Raw genomic sequence first — 17,797 nt, forward strand, 5'->3', positions numbered from 1 at the left:
TGCTTCTAGGCTCTATTTCATAGGCATCCTGTATAATGCAAGTTTTCGCCAAGCGTGGAGGTGCACAGCATTTGAAGAGGAGAGTTTAGGAGAGTTTACGTGGCACAGAGGCTGAACCGTCGTGTACATGAGACACCAAACTGTCTTTACGAGGCAGTACAGAAAGTTGGTTTCTGACTTATCTCTGCTCTTATCTCGAGTATGCCGTAGGTTTATTCCAAGTGCTATTGTTCGATGTCACGCAACACAAATGTTCCTGCAGGAGTTAGCCAAAGATAGCAAACAGAGCCTGCCTGAAAATAGTCTTGGGATTAAATTATTCATTCCTGCACAACTTACGTAATTATTATTGTTAATATTTGCTTCAGTCCTGCTGACCAGAATGTAATTTTATATATAAGCCTTCGTAAAATGAATTAATTAATCAATTAAAACACTGTATGGGCCCGTGTAATGTAGCCCTCAAAGAGGGGGTTATGGTTACTTAAAAAACACGCATTTTAAACATGCTGACAGCGTAACTAGTGCCTATCAGAGCAGCAAGTGATATATTACAGGTGTTGATAAAACATGCCTTTGGTAAATGACGCATGAACCTGATTTTAATTGGCCGTAGATCAGTTACACTCGTACTTATTTGAAAATGGAACAGGATGGCACGGCATATTTAGTCGGTGTAAGGGGTTAGGGTTATTTAGTGGGGCTAAGGGTTAGTGTTATTTAGTGGGGGTAAGGGTTATTTAGTGGAGGTAAGGGTTTGGGTTATTTAGTGGGGTAAGGTTTGGGGTTATTTAGTAGGGGCAAAGGTTGGAGTTATTTTGTGGGGGTAAGACCAAGGAAAACTCAGAGGTTGCTGGTTCGTTCTCCCGGCATTGCAGTTAAAGTTTCTGTTCACTCAGCACTTTAAATGGGTGCACCACACTGAGTCGATCGGGATGTTGCATGTGGTGGAATAAAGTGTTAACTACCTTGCCTGGTGTACAGGAGGTCGTAGGTTCTATCCCGACCCTGACGCCTGCTGTATATTTGGAGTTTGCATGTTTTCCCTGTGGTCACGTGGATTTTTCTCTGGGTCTCCCGGTTTTTCCCACCACATTTGGAAACATGCGTTTAAGAGTATTCGGCTTCGAAACATTTCCACATGGTCAGCCACTTCGTTGGGCTATCATCTGTGGCCAGGTAACTTCTGAATGAGAGCTATATAGCTCAGTGGGCCTTACCTCGTAAAATAAAAAATAGCAAAGTTTAGTTTTTAGTTCTTCGAAGATGTTTAATGTCCACTTTGAACCAGACGGCGTGGGGTTTATTTTTCACCTATAACGCTTGTCTTCATAACGCGAATTGGATATAACGTGATGAATGTATTCACATTTTTTTTATAATGCGGATGCTGATTGTATATAACGCGATGGAGTGAACGGAAGCGCGTCGCACGAGTAGCAACAAGCGGTGGTACGGCTGCCTCGGCGTGGCATCGCACAAGGCGGTGGGATGCTGCTGGATACTTCTAGATGCTACCCAGGCGCCTCAGTCTTTGTTCAGCCCGCGTTACGCATCTCACGTGTTTATCGCGGACTGTGCTTTACCCTATATTATATATATGTATATTTTATTATAACGCGATTTTACCATAACGCAGTGTTCTTCAGGAACGAAACTACTACCGTGTTATAGGAGGACAGACTGTATTTGTACAAAATGTTCTGAATGCTTAAAGGCATCGTGCATTGGTTGCCTGTTAACACATGTTTTAATTTTGGTTTAAATGGGCAGGCCCCGGGTAAATATTTGTCGCAGCCGATTGGGAAACACGTTTTTTTGGGTAACACACATATAACACACCTTTATACAAGGTATTGAAAAAACACGAACAAATACAGTTTTTTTTTTCTATTCGTCCATCGGTTGATTAGTTCAGTGATTATTATGCCACATTCACAGTATGTGTAGTGAGTTAACATCCTAAGCCTGGTCACCAAAACACCGTACAGAAACATTGCACAAAATATATACTGCATATTCCAGCTTTGAGGGCGACATCATTCAGTGAATCATGTTATATATATATATCACTATGTAACACAATTTTTGTTTCTGGGTACTAAGTGTTCTTTTTTAATTGCTTATGCCTAAAAAATATAGAAAATGGCTACTATTCCCCACTAATATATAGTCCCGTTTAGTTTTAGTTTCGTTACAGTGCAAAAGCTATATAGCGTTGGATGTGAAGTGACTTCGGAATTAGTGATGTGGTGTGACCAGGCCATTCATTGACACCACGTGATGCCACAATGCTTTGCTGTCAAACTTCCAGATATGGAAACTTTTTAATCTCATAACGTCCCACCAGAAGTACTATTCAAAGTCCATTGACAGGCTGCACCAAGAACTCAACTTGGGCTGAGTTGATTTAGTTTCCAATTGTCACTGATGTTGTGGTTGTGGATAGGAATTACGCCCTGCACTACAATGCCTTTGCTCCCCATATACACATTCATATACAAAACATACAAACAATGCCTAGGCATACACTCGACAAGCATAACTGAACATGTAGTGTTGGCATGCTAGCAAGTTGTGCGGTGTCAAATTTAAATAGAAATTACACCGCGGTTAAAAAGTACTATTGCAATTTCAACTGCAATTACTCGACGTTGTCAATTGTCATTAATTCGAACCGCGGGTACAATTACGAGTGAGGTGACCTCAGGCCCAGCGGCTGCCCCACTCGTCAGCCAATTGGAATGGCGGGCCATGGCACATTAAACCAGGCAAGGCTAATAGAAAAATTACAGCAGCTTGAAAATCGCACTCGATGCACGTCGCACGGAATTGTTGACCAGAAAAATGTTGCCGGAGAAAATTGGATCAGCCAACTTCCGACAACTCTTGGACAAAGTGACTGCCAGCGGCGTGCTTTATTTTTTATTTCGGCTTCTTGCTGGAAGCACATTGCAATTCTATGAATGGCAACGTTGTCGTTTTGCTCCAAAGTGTTTTTGAAACAGTCTCTTGGGCCAACATTTAAACAGACTCGTTCGCTCATTATGAAATGCTTCGGATGGTTAAACGCACATGTACATGCTATTTGGTTCTATTTGGTAAAGTCACGTAGGTAAAAAATAAAACAACAAAAATCACGACGTTTCGGCCACAACACAAGTGGCCTTCATCAGGTTTAGGGACCAAACTGTCCAGAGGACAGCGTTGGAGTGAAGATAGCCAAGCGCAGGTCGCCTCCATTAAGCTGTGAGGGGGTAAACAGAAAACGCCTTGACAAAGGAATTAGCATAAAATGTACTACTGTGAAAGCTTGGAATTAGCATAAAATGACATTACACCACCGTGAGGGTTTGGGATGTCACCACTTGAATAAATATACTGTACCACTGAAAATTAGTTTAATGTTTGGTTCGATTTAGAACATCTTTCCAATGGTTGCTTAATTTGAAACCATCTTCTCGGTTGAAATTGTGTTTGTAAATCTGAATTGCTTCGTGGACAAATCTCTGAGAGAGTCAAATAGTAGTTGTATTCCAATCTGAGTACGGTGTAACATTATTTTTGTTAGTTATGGGTTAGTGTTTGAGAGCTGATGATAGCTGCAGAACTCAATCATTGCTTTTAATGAAAAAGGCCAGAGTGGACCGAAGTCTTCTTATTGATCGGGAAAGTTTATGCTGTTGTTATAAAATAAAAGTTAAAGTGGCTCAGTACTTAATCGAGCATTAGCCAGTGTTCACTGTCATTTAGAGTCCTGAGCCTGTGGTGTAAATTCCACATTCTTGTGATGGTGGCCAGTCTATCCATACGACAACCCAACTTTTGATTTGTGACAAAGCGGTAAATATTTTACTGGCCCCAGAGCAATGATTGGCCGAGTTGATTCTCCGTTTCTACTTATGTCCTGGCGATTACGAGTGGAGCACTCAGCCGCAGCACGTCGTGCCGTGCCAAGCCGGTTAATTTTGATTTTACCTTTATGATTGCTGAAACGGAAAATTTATTTAACTCTTGCAAAGGTGCTACATTCTAAAATACATGCAGTGTGTGTGTATATTTATATTTAATTTTTCAACGATAATTAGGGTCAGTGAAAATGTATTGAGAAATTACTGCCTTCCATTTCTGGTAAAAAAAAAAAATATATCTGTGCCAGATTCTGAGTCACGCAATTAGACTTCCCCAAAACCGTTTTCATTGAACAATAGCCAGAGTCCACGATACATTTTTTTTAAACTCATCCTGGCAACGACCGAACCTTTTAAGCGTGATTCCAAACAGCGCTGCCATTAGCTAATGGTCCAAAATAATAACATTACGTGATTTCTAGCTGTGGGCGTATAAAATTACCTCACAACGTGCCACGGGTGTCAACGTTTTTATTGTTGATCTGCGCCAATTAATGAACTGCACATGATATAGCAGAATCCAATTCCTGAAAGCATTACATACTCGGTATTTTATGCTACTGTGTGCTTTCCTTTGTTGCTAGGTGATTAGTGCCTCATTAATAACAGGGCCCTCATTGATAATAATAATAATAATAGTACTGCAGTAGTGTTTATGTGCATGCTCCTGCTGTACATTGGGGGATTGTGGGGAGCGGTAGTGTCGTGGTTAGCACGTTGTGCCTCAAACCTGGCGACCCACGTTTGATTCCTGCTTATGGCCAACACCAGTTACATTTATCTGAACTTGCCCTGGGCCTCCCCTAAGCTCGACTCAAATGAATACCTGGTGCGATAAACATCGCCACCGGGGAGACAAAGGCGACCGGGTGTGGGTGCAGGCCAACCACCCCCTCGTGTGCCTTTGCCGGCCTTCATAGCTGCTGCTCGCCAAAATCACTCACCCCAACAAGTCTGTTTAGGCTAAACGGGGGGATTTTTGTCTTCTTTGCTGTAGATTGGAAGCAATGGAAGACACTCGCTCCGAATGACAGGGCTCAGCACCATTGACTTCCGTGCTGGATTTTCCAAGAAACCGACGATGGACTTCAAGTCGACCTCGAATCGCCCCGTACAAGGTCTGACCACCAACTCACGTTTGCACAACACGAAGCTAGCACGCACTTTCAAGTTATGCATCATATGCTCTTTCACTTGTATTTCAATGTAATTCTCCCGTCTCCCTGAAACGCCTTAACTTTCACTAAATATATATCTGTGGATGTATCTGTTTAACGAATGTTCGTGTCAGCAACTTACGTGAATGTGGTCACAGCAGCAGCCGGATGGATGTTGATCCACATCGCCCACAATCACATTACATATCGCGCTGTTACTTCTTTGCTAACGAAACCGAATAAGACGCAAAGAAACTAATCACAAGGTTAACCGATCAACTCACGCCTCGTTAAAAACGCCAAAACGCGGCATTCTGCGACGTTGCGTCGAAAAAAAACAACCCGAGCAATCGCTCAATCTCAGACCGATGACTTTCTAAACGTAGCCACGCGACAACGCTGCCCCTCCACAACACTCGCGCAGGCATCCCCACGTTCGTGCTGCTCAACACGACGGGCCTGGAGCCGCACGCGCGCGTCGACCGCCTGGAGCTGCTGAGCACGGCGGGCCGGAGCCTCAAGACGCTGCCCGTGCGCTACCACCCGCTCCGGCGGCCCTTCAACATCTGGAACGTCACCGAGTTCGTGCCGCCCGCCGAGAGCTTCTTCCTGCGCGTCACGGGATACGACCGCGACGGCTACCGCTTCCAGCGCGTGTCGGGCGTCTCCTACTCGAGCATCGTGCCCGGTGACCGCCGTCATAGCGTGCCGCGACCGCCACCGACCGCGCGCCGGCCTTGGCCCGCGGCAGGCTCCGGCGTTCGCGTTGAGACGCCGTGGTCAAGTTCGCAGATGCTTGGCGGCTTGTTGCGCGCTCGCTTGTGAGGGGTGATTCACCCCGTTTAGGGGGCTGTGGGTTTTAAATGCTGAATTAGCACCTTCAATGGCAGTCGAGGGTTCAGTCGCAGTCGAGGCGGCCCCTCGTCCCTCTGGGGCCATTATATTAATAATATAACGATTATAATTGTTGTTCTACTTTGCATTTATGGGGCGCATACATGCCTCGGCATCTCAAAGCACCTCACATTCACCACAATTTGAAGATAACCCCCAGTGACAGCTGTCCACGCCTCGGCACTGACCTGCAAGTGGGAATTATTCTGCCAATAGAGAGCGGTGATTGCTGCTACGTAATCCCATTTGAGTAATTTACAGGTATATATATATTTATTGTGGCAATTTCGGACGGTGACCCCCGGCCCACCGTGAAGTTGGCCGTGCACGTTACGATTGATGCCCCCCATTCAGACCGGCCGGCCTGCAGGTCGGCCTGCCGGACTCGAACCGGGGACCTCTGTAACACGTGGCAACTGCACCATAGCTGGGCTACCTCACCGCCTGACACGGGGACAAAACAAATTCTGCTCGTGGAAGGGCCGGTTTGCTGTCGTAGAAATGTGGAATGTATATGACTGGCTCAGCTCTTTCAAGGATGATGAAGATGATATCGGTACAACATTTGTTCGGAAACCATCCCAAACAAAACATTTAACGGAACCTGATGAGGAGCACCCGGTCGCAACAGTCGGCCCGGTGGCACTGCAATTTGTGCACTCGACTCATAATCAGAAGGTCGCGAGGTCAAATCCCGGATGGGGGGTAGGGGGATCGACTCTAACCCATAACCCTGGAATCTTTAAAATTTATACCACGACCAACTCAACAATGCTGCCCTATGGAGAGACTACCCAGATTCCCATCAGAGAATGTTTAATTTCCACCAATGTCTCAGGTCCTCCCAAAGGAGACGAGCGCCACTCAAGACCCATTTGGGAAGGGCACTCGGGCTGCGTTTGCTATTGGGCCAACTCACTCACCGGGGGGACTTATTCTGACCTCTTGCCCCTCCCCCCCCCCGGCACCCAACAGAGGCCCCGAAGGTGAGCATGCCCGTGCGCACGCCCGGCTACTACCTGCAGACGGGGTACATCCCCTGCACCGTGGACAGCCTCATCCCCTTCACCCTGCGCTTCAGCAAGGACGGCGTGCGCCTCGGAGTCGACCAGTTCTTCAAGCAAGTGGCCCCCCTGTTCATTTGTCTGTTCAATTCGCGCGCGTTCTTCCATGCATGCATTTGTGTGTGTGTTCAGCATCAATTCGTGAATGCATTCGTTCTTTTGTTTACCCTTTCATCATCATCATCATCATTCCATTTGTACACAATTCATCCGTCCATTCATTTCACCAATTCTTCAATCGCCAATTAATCGTCCATTCACCCATCCATCCATTTATCCACCCATGAGTGAATCCTTTCTTTTGTCATCAATTCATTCGTTATCTATCTAATCATCCATTCATCCATTCTTCCAATATGAGACCATCAGCATTTATCATCAATAATTCATGCATTTATCCATTCATCTAGACGTTGTATCCATTCACCCACTCGTGCATGTAGGACAGACTTGAGCAGGTCACTCAGACGAGTCATGGAAACCTAGGACCTTAGAAGCAGATGATGATGGTGGTGATGATGGGACTTCATGATCGGTTCTTGAAGTTCATATCGTCAGTTTAACGAGAGCAAGACCTGAAGTCAGATTCATAAAATCGTGTAAGGGCAGACCTTTAAAGTCGAGCTCCGACCAACCTGTAGAATGTGGCAGAAGGAAGGAAGCGAAGGAGCGGTGTGGTGTCGTCGTCGGCGTGGGCCGTGACGAACTCTGCACGTTGACCTTCGCCGCTTGCCGTCGTCGCCCCCCCACCCCCCACCACGTGCAGGGAGACGGCGGAGGCCACGTGGGAGCTGCCTCGGGTGTCGGGAGTGGACGAGGGGTTCTACGAGTGCGTGGCCGTCAGCGCCACGGGCACGGGGCGTGCGCGCACCTACCTCGACGTCACAGGCCAGTCCTCGCTCGTCACCGCCCCCCCCACCCCCGCAGCAGGGTCACCGGGACCCCGCGTGTGGCGTGTGCACGCGCGCGCGCAAAGCACCGGCGATACCAGTACCGAAAAAAATTGACGAAAAGTCTCGTGAGTGATGCGACTCCGGTCACCAGAGCCGCACCGAGGATCACGTGGTACAACATTGTCTCCTGCACGGCCAATTCCACCGGCATCCACCAAGCCTCGGCAGAGGCTATCAAAGGGATTAATAACCTTGACATGCGTGTGTAACGTTCGCAAATTTCATCTTGCCGTAGGAGATCCACACTGCCAGTACTATGACCACCGAGTGCCACGGTGGTGAGATGTTAACTCCATCGCCTGGTATACAGGAAGTCGCGGGTTCAATCGCGACCCTAACGCCTGTATATTTGGAGTCTATATGTTCTCCCTGTGGTCGCGTAGATTTCTCTCCACGTCCTCCAGTTTTTCCCTCCACATTTAGAAACGTGCATTTAGAGTATTTGGCTACTATAAATTTCCACATGATAAACCACTTCGTTGAGCAATAAAATGTGTATTTTACTTGTGCCCGCGACATCAGCAGGACCATCAGCATCAGAATTCCTAGGACTTCCACCCGTACATTACCACCATCGCCAACAGCATCACCATCACAAGCACTAGGGTTACCATTTACACCATTATCATTGAATCAGTGCTCACACCACAACACTAAAAGCATAATTAGAATCACGAGTATCAGGATTAATTCTATCACCATTCATACCAGCACCACCTCCGACAGCACCAGCTCAACCACAACCAGCAATAGCACCAACATCATGGCCACCACCATTCCTACCACCACCACACAACCAGCAACAACACCAGAACCACCTCCACTGCTACCAGCAGCACATTTACTATGACCAAAAACACGTCAAAGAAAAACATCCCCAATATAGCCTTAAAATTTACTATTGGAGCAAGTGCACCTATGAAGACTGGCACAGTACATGAGGGGGTGGGTGGCCAGCACTACACCCGGCCACCTTTGTTTCCCTAGTGCTGATGTGTATACACCGCACCAATTACTCATGCAAGGCTGAGACGGCCTAGGGGAGGCCCAAGACCGGTTCAGATATTCATCACCGATGTTGACTGCGAGCGTGAAACAATGTCTGGCACCTGAGTTCGTAACGCAGTGCCATACCACCATAGCTGTCAGCCCCGTATCAGTGCCGACCTTATTTTCGACCAATTCAGAAATCTTTGGTCACCCCTTGCCTTTATAGATCTCAACGTTCATCCTACAAAGTCCCATCACAAGGGAGAAACACAAAAAAACAGACAAAAACATTTGTTTTGCCTGTATTGAAACGGCTGTACGCCGTATGGACCTGAAAACTCAATTTCCCTCTACAAGAATATGGCTAAACCGTATGGGTTGACAGCTGTGTACCACTCCCCACCAACTGCCAATCCAAACTAATGGCTGCCGCACTCATCAGTACCACCAACGCTACAGTAGTCCTACCACCTTCATCACTGCCATAACCAACTAATGCCTCTAGAACCCCTACCATCGCAACCACTACCAATGATAACACTATGTAACACAATTTGTGTTCCTGGGTCATAAGTGTTATTTCGTAATTGCATATGCCTAAAACGTATAGTAAATTGCTATTATTCCCTCAAACTTTGCTTTTGTGACCAGGACAGTGATGTTTTGAAATTTACCTATTTTCAATGAGAAAACTGGCGAATTTGTGTATTTTAATTCACATAAAGTCAGAAAAAAACCTACATATGAATCAAAATTAACGTGTAGTTATACTAAAGTAATACATAAATTACTACAAAACATTTAGAAGTGAGTAGTTTTTCGAGATTGACGTTTATACTGTAAATCACTTTCACGAATCAGCCCCCAAATGTAGTCTCCCATCATGTTCTTATTATACTGTCCTTGATAGCGGCGTTCAAAGTCTCAGTATATCCTGGTGGAAGCGCTCGCCTTGCTCCTCCGAGTACGCACCCATGTTCTCCTTGAATTTATCAAAATGAGCTTCAAAGATATGGACTTTGAGAGACATCCTACAGCCCATTGTACCGTAGTTCTTCACGACGAACCACTGCGACAAAGCTGTTCCAAGCCGCTTTCTCCTTACTGGTGAGCTTCTTTGGGAATTCATTGCACTCCAGGATCTTCTTTATCTGTGGTCCGACGAAGACACCGGCTTTGACCTTTGCCTCAGACAGCTTAGGGAAGAAGTCTTGAAGGTACTTGAAGGCTGCCGACTCCTTATCTACAGCTCTGACAAATTGTTTCATTGGGCCCAATTTGACGTGCAGTGGTGGCATCAGCACCATTCGGGGGTCGACCAGTGGCTTCCACTTAACATTGTTCCTCCCCACAGAGAACTTGGTCCACTGTGGTCAGTCCCGCCTGTGGTAGTGCGCCTTGGTGTCCCTGCTGTCCCAAAGGCAAAGATAGCAGGGAAACTTGGTAAAACCGCCTTGGAGACCCACCAGGAACGCCACTATTGTGAAGTCTCCGATGACCTCCCAGCCATACTCATCATACTTCAAGGCATCCAGCAATGTCTTGATGCTGTTGTAATCCTCTTTGAGGTCCACCGAGTGAGCCAGGGGAAGAGATAGGTACTTGTTACCATTATGGAGCAGCACGGCTTTGAGGCTCCTGGATGAGCAGTCAATGAAGAGGCGCCACTCATTCTGGTTACAGGCGATTCTGATTTCCTCAAACAGACTGGTCTCATTGTGGCAGAAGCAGATCCCATCTTGACGGGTGAAGAAGCTGCAAAAAGGTTGGTGACGCTTCCTCTGATCTGCGACTTGCACATTTTCATCCAACAAGTTCCACTGCTTGAGCCTCGATGTCAAAAGCTCAGCATTGGATTTGGTGAGACCAAGATCTCTGATCAAGTCGTTGAGGTCCTTTTAGTTGGGGTAGTATGGGTTTCTCTCCTCAGCTCCACCTCTGAAATTGTTATCTGGATCTACAACATCTTCCTCGCTCTCTGACTTGCTGCTCTTTTCTAAAGACAGCTGCTCTCTCTCCGGAGGAGTGGGTACGGGGAGTTCATGGCAGTGTGGCAGTGGGGCGATGGATGAAAGAAGGTCCGGATACATGATAGCAGGTGCATTCTTGCCAGTCCGACGTTTGGAAGGGTCCACCATGCAGAAGTAGCAGTTGCTTGAGTGGTCAGTGGGTTCCCGCCAAATTATTGGGATACTGAACTTCATGGCTCTCTTTTCCCCTCTGTACCACCCTACAAAAATACATTTATTTCACCCATGAATAATATGTAAGAGATTCTCGCAACAGTTTTCATATATGATAATTTTTTTCAATAACATTGAAAATTGTAAAACATTTAAAAATGAAAAACTTTGACAATTAATTTTTTTTTTACAAATTTTATTACGTAAAATTCCGAGCAACAATTGTCCATATTACCTTCCAGAGTTTGTTTGCATTGCTCGCAGGTGAAATGAGGTGCCCAGGGTTTGTTTTGATCCCCGACAGGCATGCCGAAATATGCCTTGTAGGCCTCACATATCTTAGCAGATGCTTCCACAGAGTACTTTTTTGCTCTTGTCTTGATAAATTGGCCGCAGACAAAGCAAAATGCGTCTGCCGGATGCTTGCAGCCTCTTGATGCCATCTCATAAAAATGCAGATTTGTATCCACTTCGGCAGCTGGAACTAAACTAAACTGGTGGGCTTAAGGCCCCTGTATTTATACTACTATTTATATTACTGGAAAGTTCTAGAATGTTCTAGAAGTTAATCCAAGTTTACTCAGCACTGAATCTATCTCGAATGTTCTGGAAAATCGGTAAATGAAAATATATCAATGTCCTGGTCACAAAAGCAAAGTTTGTGGGGAATAATAGCCATTTTCTGTACTTTTGAGGCATAAGAAATTAGGAATACAATCGGGAGCTAAATGCCACTGTCGAGGTCTGCTCGCCACGAGAGGGCTTCAGGAGAGAGTTCGTGTAGTTTTGTTGTTCCTCCATTGAAGGAGCGCAGACTGCGGCGGTTTTACGTCCTCCTATCTCCTGCCACGTCACAGCCCCCCCCCCCCCCCCAGCAGCAGGTAGGTTTCTCAATGGCACAGTGACCTGTGTGGTCACTGTTCAGCGAGCTCTGCTACCAAGGTGCCGGATCACAGAGGGATCTTTCCATTTCCACCAAGCCCAGAACACGCCCTAAATCCCCACTGCCCATCGTGCACATATCAGCTTTACTGATTCGCCTCTGTAGAAATACAGACTTAAGTCGTTACACGCTCCACGTGCCTGATGTTTGCCAACCTGCCGAGAGCGTTGATTCAAAGTGAGATTGATAAATAGTGTGTTATGCTCATGATGGCGACATGACAGAGAGATAGAGAGCTCTGATCTAAATTGTTGAGTGTGTCTCTGCATAGCAAGGTACACGTTTCGCGACCGTTGGGTGCTTGCATCATCGAGTGACTTAATCTTTGCATTCGGACATTGGTACATTAGTAAACGCGGAATGCTGTACCATGGTGGATCGCGAGGAACAGAATTTGGCAAACGCTCTCCCGGATTCCTTTGTTTCTTAAATGTGTTGCGAGAGAACCTTGGGGGGGGGGGGGGCGGACGTTAAACTGCGGGGTTTGGGGTTTGTAAAAATGCCGCTGTCGTTGGGAATTTGTCCGAAGCTGAATGACGCAGAGCGCCTGGCTCACGTGGGGTGAATGCACTTTCCAGGATCCAGTGTCAGCAGAGAAAACACATCAAGCACAGAGTTCTCGAATTCTTGGTCAACCCAGGTGTATCCTGTGCCGTAAGCTTGTAAGCAGAGTCCAGTGCTTCTTGCCTGTTTTTTTTTTGTATATTCTCATTTGAAGAATGCAGTCGAAGTTGAAAATCAATGCCGCTGTCGCAACAGGCATAAAAGCGGAGAAGCATCGATTCACTGGTTCAGTTACATGCATCGATTAATTTCTCTAAGACTAAGTTCCATGTGATTTGTTTAACACGTAGGCTTTGGTGACCAGTATTATTCATAATAAAGGTTTTTGGGCTAGATTGCGTTATCATAGATGTGTCGCAACCCTCCACCACCCGACATGGCCAATCAGCAAAAAACGTGATGCATTTTTTTAAATATATTTATGTAAATGCTATGCATGTATACGTGAATGTATCAAGAAGTGAGTAGAAATGTAAACAAACGAGACAAAAGACAGATTATAATAATGTAAAGTGAGATGATATAAAAAAAAGTATTTGATCCTCTGCTGATTTTGTACGTTTGCCCACTGACAAAGAAATGATCATTCTATCATTTTAATGGTATGTTTATTTGAACAGTGAGAGACAGAATAACAACAACAAAATCCAGAAAAACGCATGTCAAAATGTTATAAAAAAAATTGCATTTTAATGAGGGAAATAAGTATTTGACCCCTCTGCCAAACATGACTTAGTACTTGGTGGCAAAACCCTTGTTGGCAATCACAGAGGTCAGACGTTTTTTGTAGTTGGCCACCAGGTTTGCACACATCTCAGGAGGGATTTTGTCTCACTCCTCTTTGCAGATCTTCTCCAAGTCATTAAGGTTTCGAGGCTGACGTTTGGCAACTCGAACCTTCAGCTCCCTCCACAGATTTTTTTATGGGATTAAGGCCTGGAGAATGGCTAGGCCACTCGAGGACCTTAATGTGCTTCTTCTTGAGCCACTCCTTTGTTTCCTTGGCCGTGTGTTTTGGGTCATTGTCATGCTGGAATACCCATCCACGACCCATTTTCAATGCTCTGGCTGAGGGAAGGAGGTTCTCACCTAAGATTTGACGGTACATTGCACCGTCCATCGTCCCTTTGATGCGGTGAAGTTGTCCTGTCCCCTTAGCAGAAAAACACCCCCAAAGCATAATGTTTCCACCTCCATGTTTGACGGTGGGGATGGTGTTCTTGGGGTCATAGGTAGCATTCCTCCTCCTCCAAACACGGCGAGTTGAGTTGATGCCAAAGAGCTCCATTTTGGTCTCATCTGACTACAACACTTTCACCCAGTTGTCCTCTGAATCATTCAGATGTTCATTGGAAAACTTCAGACGGGCATGTATATGCGCTTTCTTGAGCAGGGGGACCTTGCGGGCGCTGCAGGATTTCAGTCCTTCACGGCGTAGTGTGTTACCAATTGTTTTCTTGGTGACTATGGTCCCAGCTGCCTTGAGATCATTGACAAGATCCTCCCGTGTAGTTCTGGGCTGATTCCTCACCGTTCTCATTATCATTGCAACTCCACGAGGTGAGATCTTGCATGGAGCCCCAGGCCGAGGGAGATTGACAGTTCTTTTGTGTTTCTTCCATTTGCGAATAATTGCACCAACTGTTGTCACCTTCTCACCAAGCTGCTTGGCAATGGTCTTGTAGCCCATTCCAGCCTTGTGTAGGTCTACAATCTTGTCCCTGACATCCTTGGAGAGCTCTTTGGTCTTGGCCAATGTGGAGAGTTTGGAATCTGATTGATTGATTGCTTCTGTGGACAGGTGTCTTTTATATAGGTAACAAGCTGAGATTAGGAGCACTCCCTTTAAGAGTGTGCTCCTAATTTCAGATCGTTACCTGTATAAAAGACACCTGGGAGTCAGAAATCTTTCTCATTGAGAGGGGGTCAAATACTTATTTCCCTTATTAAAATGCAAATCAATTTATAACATTTTTGACATGCGTTTTCTGGATTTTGTTGTTGTTATTCTGTCTCTCACTATTCAAATAACCTACCATTAAAATGATAGACTGATCATTTCTTTGTCAGTGGGCAAATGTACAAAATCAGCAGGGGATCAAATACTTTTCCCGGATGACACAGATTATTGTTTACATAATAATACATGTGATATATATTATTGTCTACATAATACATGTGCTGAATATGCTTGATTGTGTATGTCTTTGTATTGCGGAATCTCACCACATAAATGGCCCATGATCAAGTTTATGGCCTTAAGATGCATTTCCAATAATCGTGCCAATATTGGGCCGAGCCTGGGATGTGGATGGAGCCGTTGGACCAACGTTGGCCCAACATTGGTCCAATGTTCAACGTTTACTGGGCTAATACCGGTTCGTTTTGCTGAAACAAGTTGGATGACTGGACAGAATTCTCAAACAGTGGCCTGTATAACTTTAAAATATACGTACGTTTTGTATGAGATATAAACAGCTGTTTCGCTCAGGTCCAATAGCCATTACCATAGCCATGTGGACTTGGCATGGCTGGAGAAGTGAAGGATGCTTGGGAGGAATTGGAGGCAACTAGCAGGTGAAGAGATTTTGGAGACGGCTACTCAAGCTGAGCTCCAACCAAGCAACTTGCAACATGCTCCTGGCCTTCGGGCATAGACACATGCACAGGATGTTCCTAATTTCATGGCAGGATTTGGTGGGTGACTTGTCAATTGGGAAATAGAGCATTAAAATAAAGCCAAAACAGACATTTTGAAAATGAGAAGAGAACGATGAGTGGGGCACGTGTACAGGATGGAGGACAGGTTACCGAGATAAGCATTGGAGTGTCACCGAGCAGTGGTCTTCAACCGAGACATAAACCTAAAGCCAGACGGTTCTGATGACACGGTTAAGAGCAAGCCACTTGCGGTCAGCTGAAGGAAGGAAGTGACGTAGGGAGGAAGAAAATAATGAAGGTCGAGTTTTTTTTTTCAGCATCCTCTGGGACGAACGACCTCTTGACATTGACCGCGAACCCCCTCGCTGCCAACTCCCCCCCCCACCCTCCGCCACCCCGCCCAAACAGAGCCTCCGCCCACGATCCGCGCGCCGCTCAACGTGACGGTGGTGCCGGGCGAGCACGCCGTGCTCACGTGCCTCGTGCTCAGCACGGTGCCCTACAACCTGACGTGGGCGCGCGGCGGCGGCGACGCGGCCGCCGAGCGGCGCGTGCGCGTGCTGGCGAACCAGTCGCTGGAGGTGCGCGCGGTGCAGCTGGCGGACGGCGGGGCCTACGAGTGTGTGGCGGCCAACGAGGGCGGCGTCGCCAGCGCGTCAGCGTGGCTCGTCGTGCAGGGTGCGTCCACGCGGTGGCGGCGAACCGGCGGCGTTCTCGCGGGATCGGGGCGGTCGGCTCTCGAGTGGAGATTCCGTCGACGCGCCCGTGTTAGTTGTTGCAACATCGAGTAGATCGCCGTTTTTTTTATGTCATTCGCGTAGATATGGTCGCGGTGAGCATAGAAACAGTGAATGCTTTGACACGATGGAAATCAGTTTTTCTTGTTTATGCCGTGACTGACTTAACATGGTCGTGGAATCAGCTGAAAGTCGAAGTGAAGACAAAGTCTCTTTCCGTTCTCTCTCATGAGCACGCGGCTGGGCTCTTCTCTGTTGGTTGCCCTGAGACAGTGGGGTAAAATATTCCAATACTAAATAACAAAAAATAGTTTTACCAGGTAAGGCCCGCTAAAGTGGCCTGGCCAAAAATAATTACCCAACGAAGTAGCTTATCATGTGGACATTTATAGCAGCTAAATACTGTAAATGCATTTTTCTAAATGTTGAGGGAAAAACCGGAGCACCAGGAGAGAAATCTACACGACCACGGGGAGAACATATAAACTCCAAATATACAAGCATCAGGGTCGGGATTGAACCCGCGACCTCCTGCATACGAGGCGAGGGAGTTAACATCTCGCCACCGTGGCACCTATGGCGGTGGGTACAATGACCGCTGGTAACTTCTTATGAAGTGCTATGCAATTTAGCCGCCCAGAATAAAGTGCTGGGTTTTGAAGCTGAATATAATCTGCACAAACCAAGTTGCGCTACAGGGATTTTAGATTTTTCGTTTGGCACGGTTCGTTTTTGCTCTGATTTATATTTGCTTTCATTTCTGTGCTTTCTTTTGCTTTTGTCATTTTGGTGGCCAAGGCCACTGCTGTAAATGAGACTCATCCTGGTCTAATAATAATAATAATAAGAGGGTTTTCCCCTCTTTTCTGGCAACAAAACTGAAACCTTTTTACAAGGATTCATGTCTGTTAAAAGGTTTCACTTTTGTTGCCAGAAAAAAGGGGAAAAACCCTATTATTATATTTTGGTACTGGCAAAGGAGGTCTAATGATGTAGATGCTCACCCCGAGCCCTCATTACTTTGATAGTGGCATTGTCTTTGAGCTGTACGCCTTTTGGCGTCATCTGGTCGAGCACCAATTGGGTCGAGGCTCAAAAGAAAGTCGTCCCTTGGTGTGTACCAATCAGTTTCAAGGACAATGCATATATTATCATAGTATGTTTTTTGTTTGCATTTTGACTGCAGTTATTGTAGTTAATGCAGACGTGAATCCTAGTAAAAAGGTTTCAGTTTTGTTGCCAGAAAAAATGGGAAAAACCCTATTTTTACATTTTGGTACTGGCAAAGGAGGTCTAATGATGTAGATGCTCATCCTGGTCTCTTGAGTTCTCACCTGGTTTTACTAAATAAACTTGCAATGTTAACTTTGAATGCCACATCAGGTAATCTTTGTAGACGTACAGTAACAGAAGCTGTGTCAATCACCACTCGTGTCCCGTACAACCGTGAATCGAACCTGTGTCACCAGGATTCATGTGCAGTAAATGATCAGTATGCTATCAATCTCATCGTGCCCATTCACATTTAGTTACACTTAAAAATAAAGTCACACAGAGCCCCATTTTTATCTCAATATGACTTTGGGACGATGTTGTTATTATTGAGCACCCATTAGGGCAGATTCAGTAACTCAGCCCAAATTCCACACAGTCCAAATGTTAGACTTTTAGATATCTGTTTATTTACATATTCAAGTCCAGCTGTCTATTCGTGTCTGCTTTGTACGAGGATGACCTAAC

At 46.0% G+C, this 17,797-nt stretch overlaps 1 protein-coding gene across 2 annotated transcripts in view; it reads left to right on the plus strand.

Annotated features, from left to right (window-relative positions):
- HMCN1 (hemicentin 1) overlaps nt 1-17,797 on the plus strand; it is a 279,869-nt gene that overhangs the window by 74,768 nt on the left and 187,304 nt on the right. For both annotated transcript variants that reach the window (XM_076068718.1, XM_076068719.1), the window contains exons 8-12: nt 4,909-5,029; nt 5,493-5,756; nt 6,938-7,086; nt 7,797-7,914; nt 15,729-15,998. In XM_076068718.1, coding sequence (XP_075924833.1) covers nt 4,909-5,029; nt 5,493-5,756; nt 6,938-7,086; nt 7,797-7,914; nt 15,729-15,998 — 922 coding nt within the window. The remainder of the gene's footprint in view (nt 1-4,908; nt 5,030-5,492; nt 5,757-6,937; nt 7,087-7,796; nt 7,915-15,728; nt 15,999-17,797) is intronic.

Source organism: Petromyzon marinus, chromosome 22 (assembly GCF_048934315.1).
Source record: "Petromyzon marinus isolate PM22_M1 ecotype Great Lakes invasive population chromosome 22, UKy_Petmar_22M1.pri1.0, whole genome shotgun sequence".
In the NCBI taxonomy this organism is placed as follows: Eukaryota; Metazoa; Chordata; class Hyperoartia; order Petromyzontiformes; family Petromyzontidae; genus Petromyzon; species Petromyzon marinus.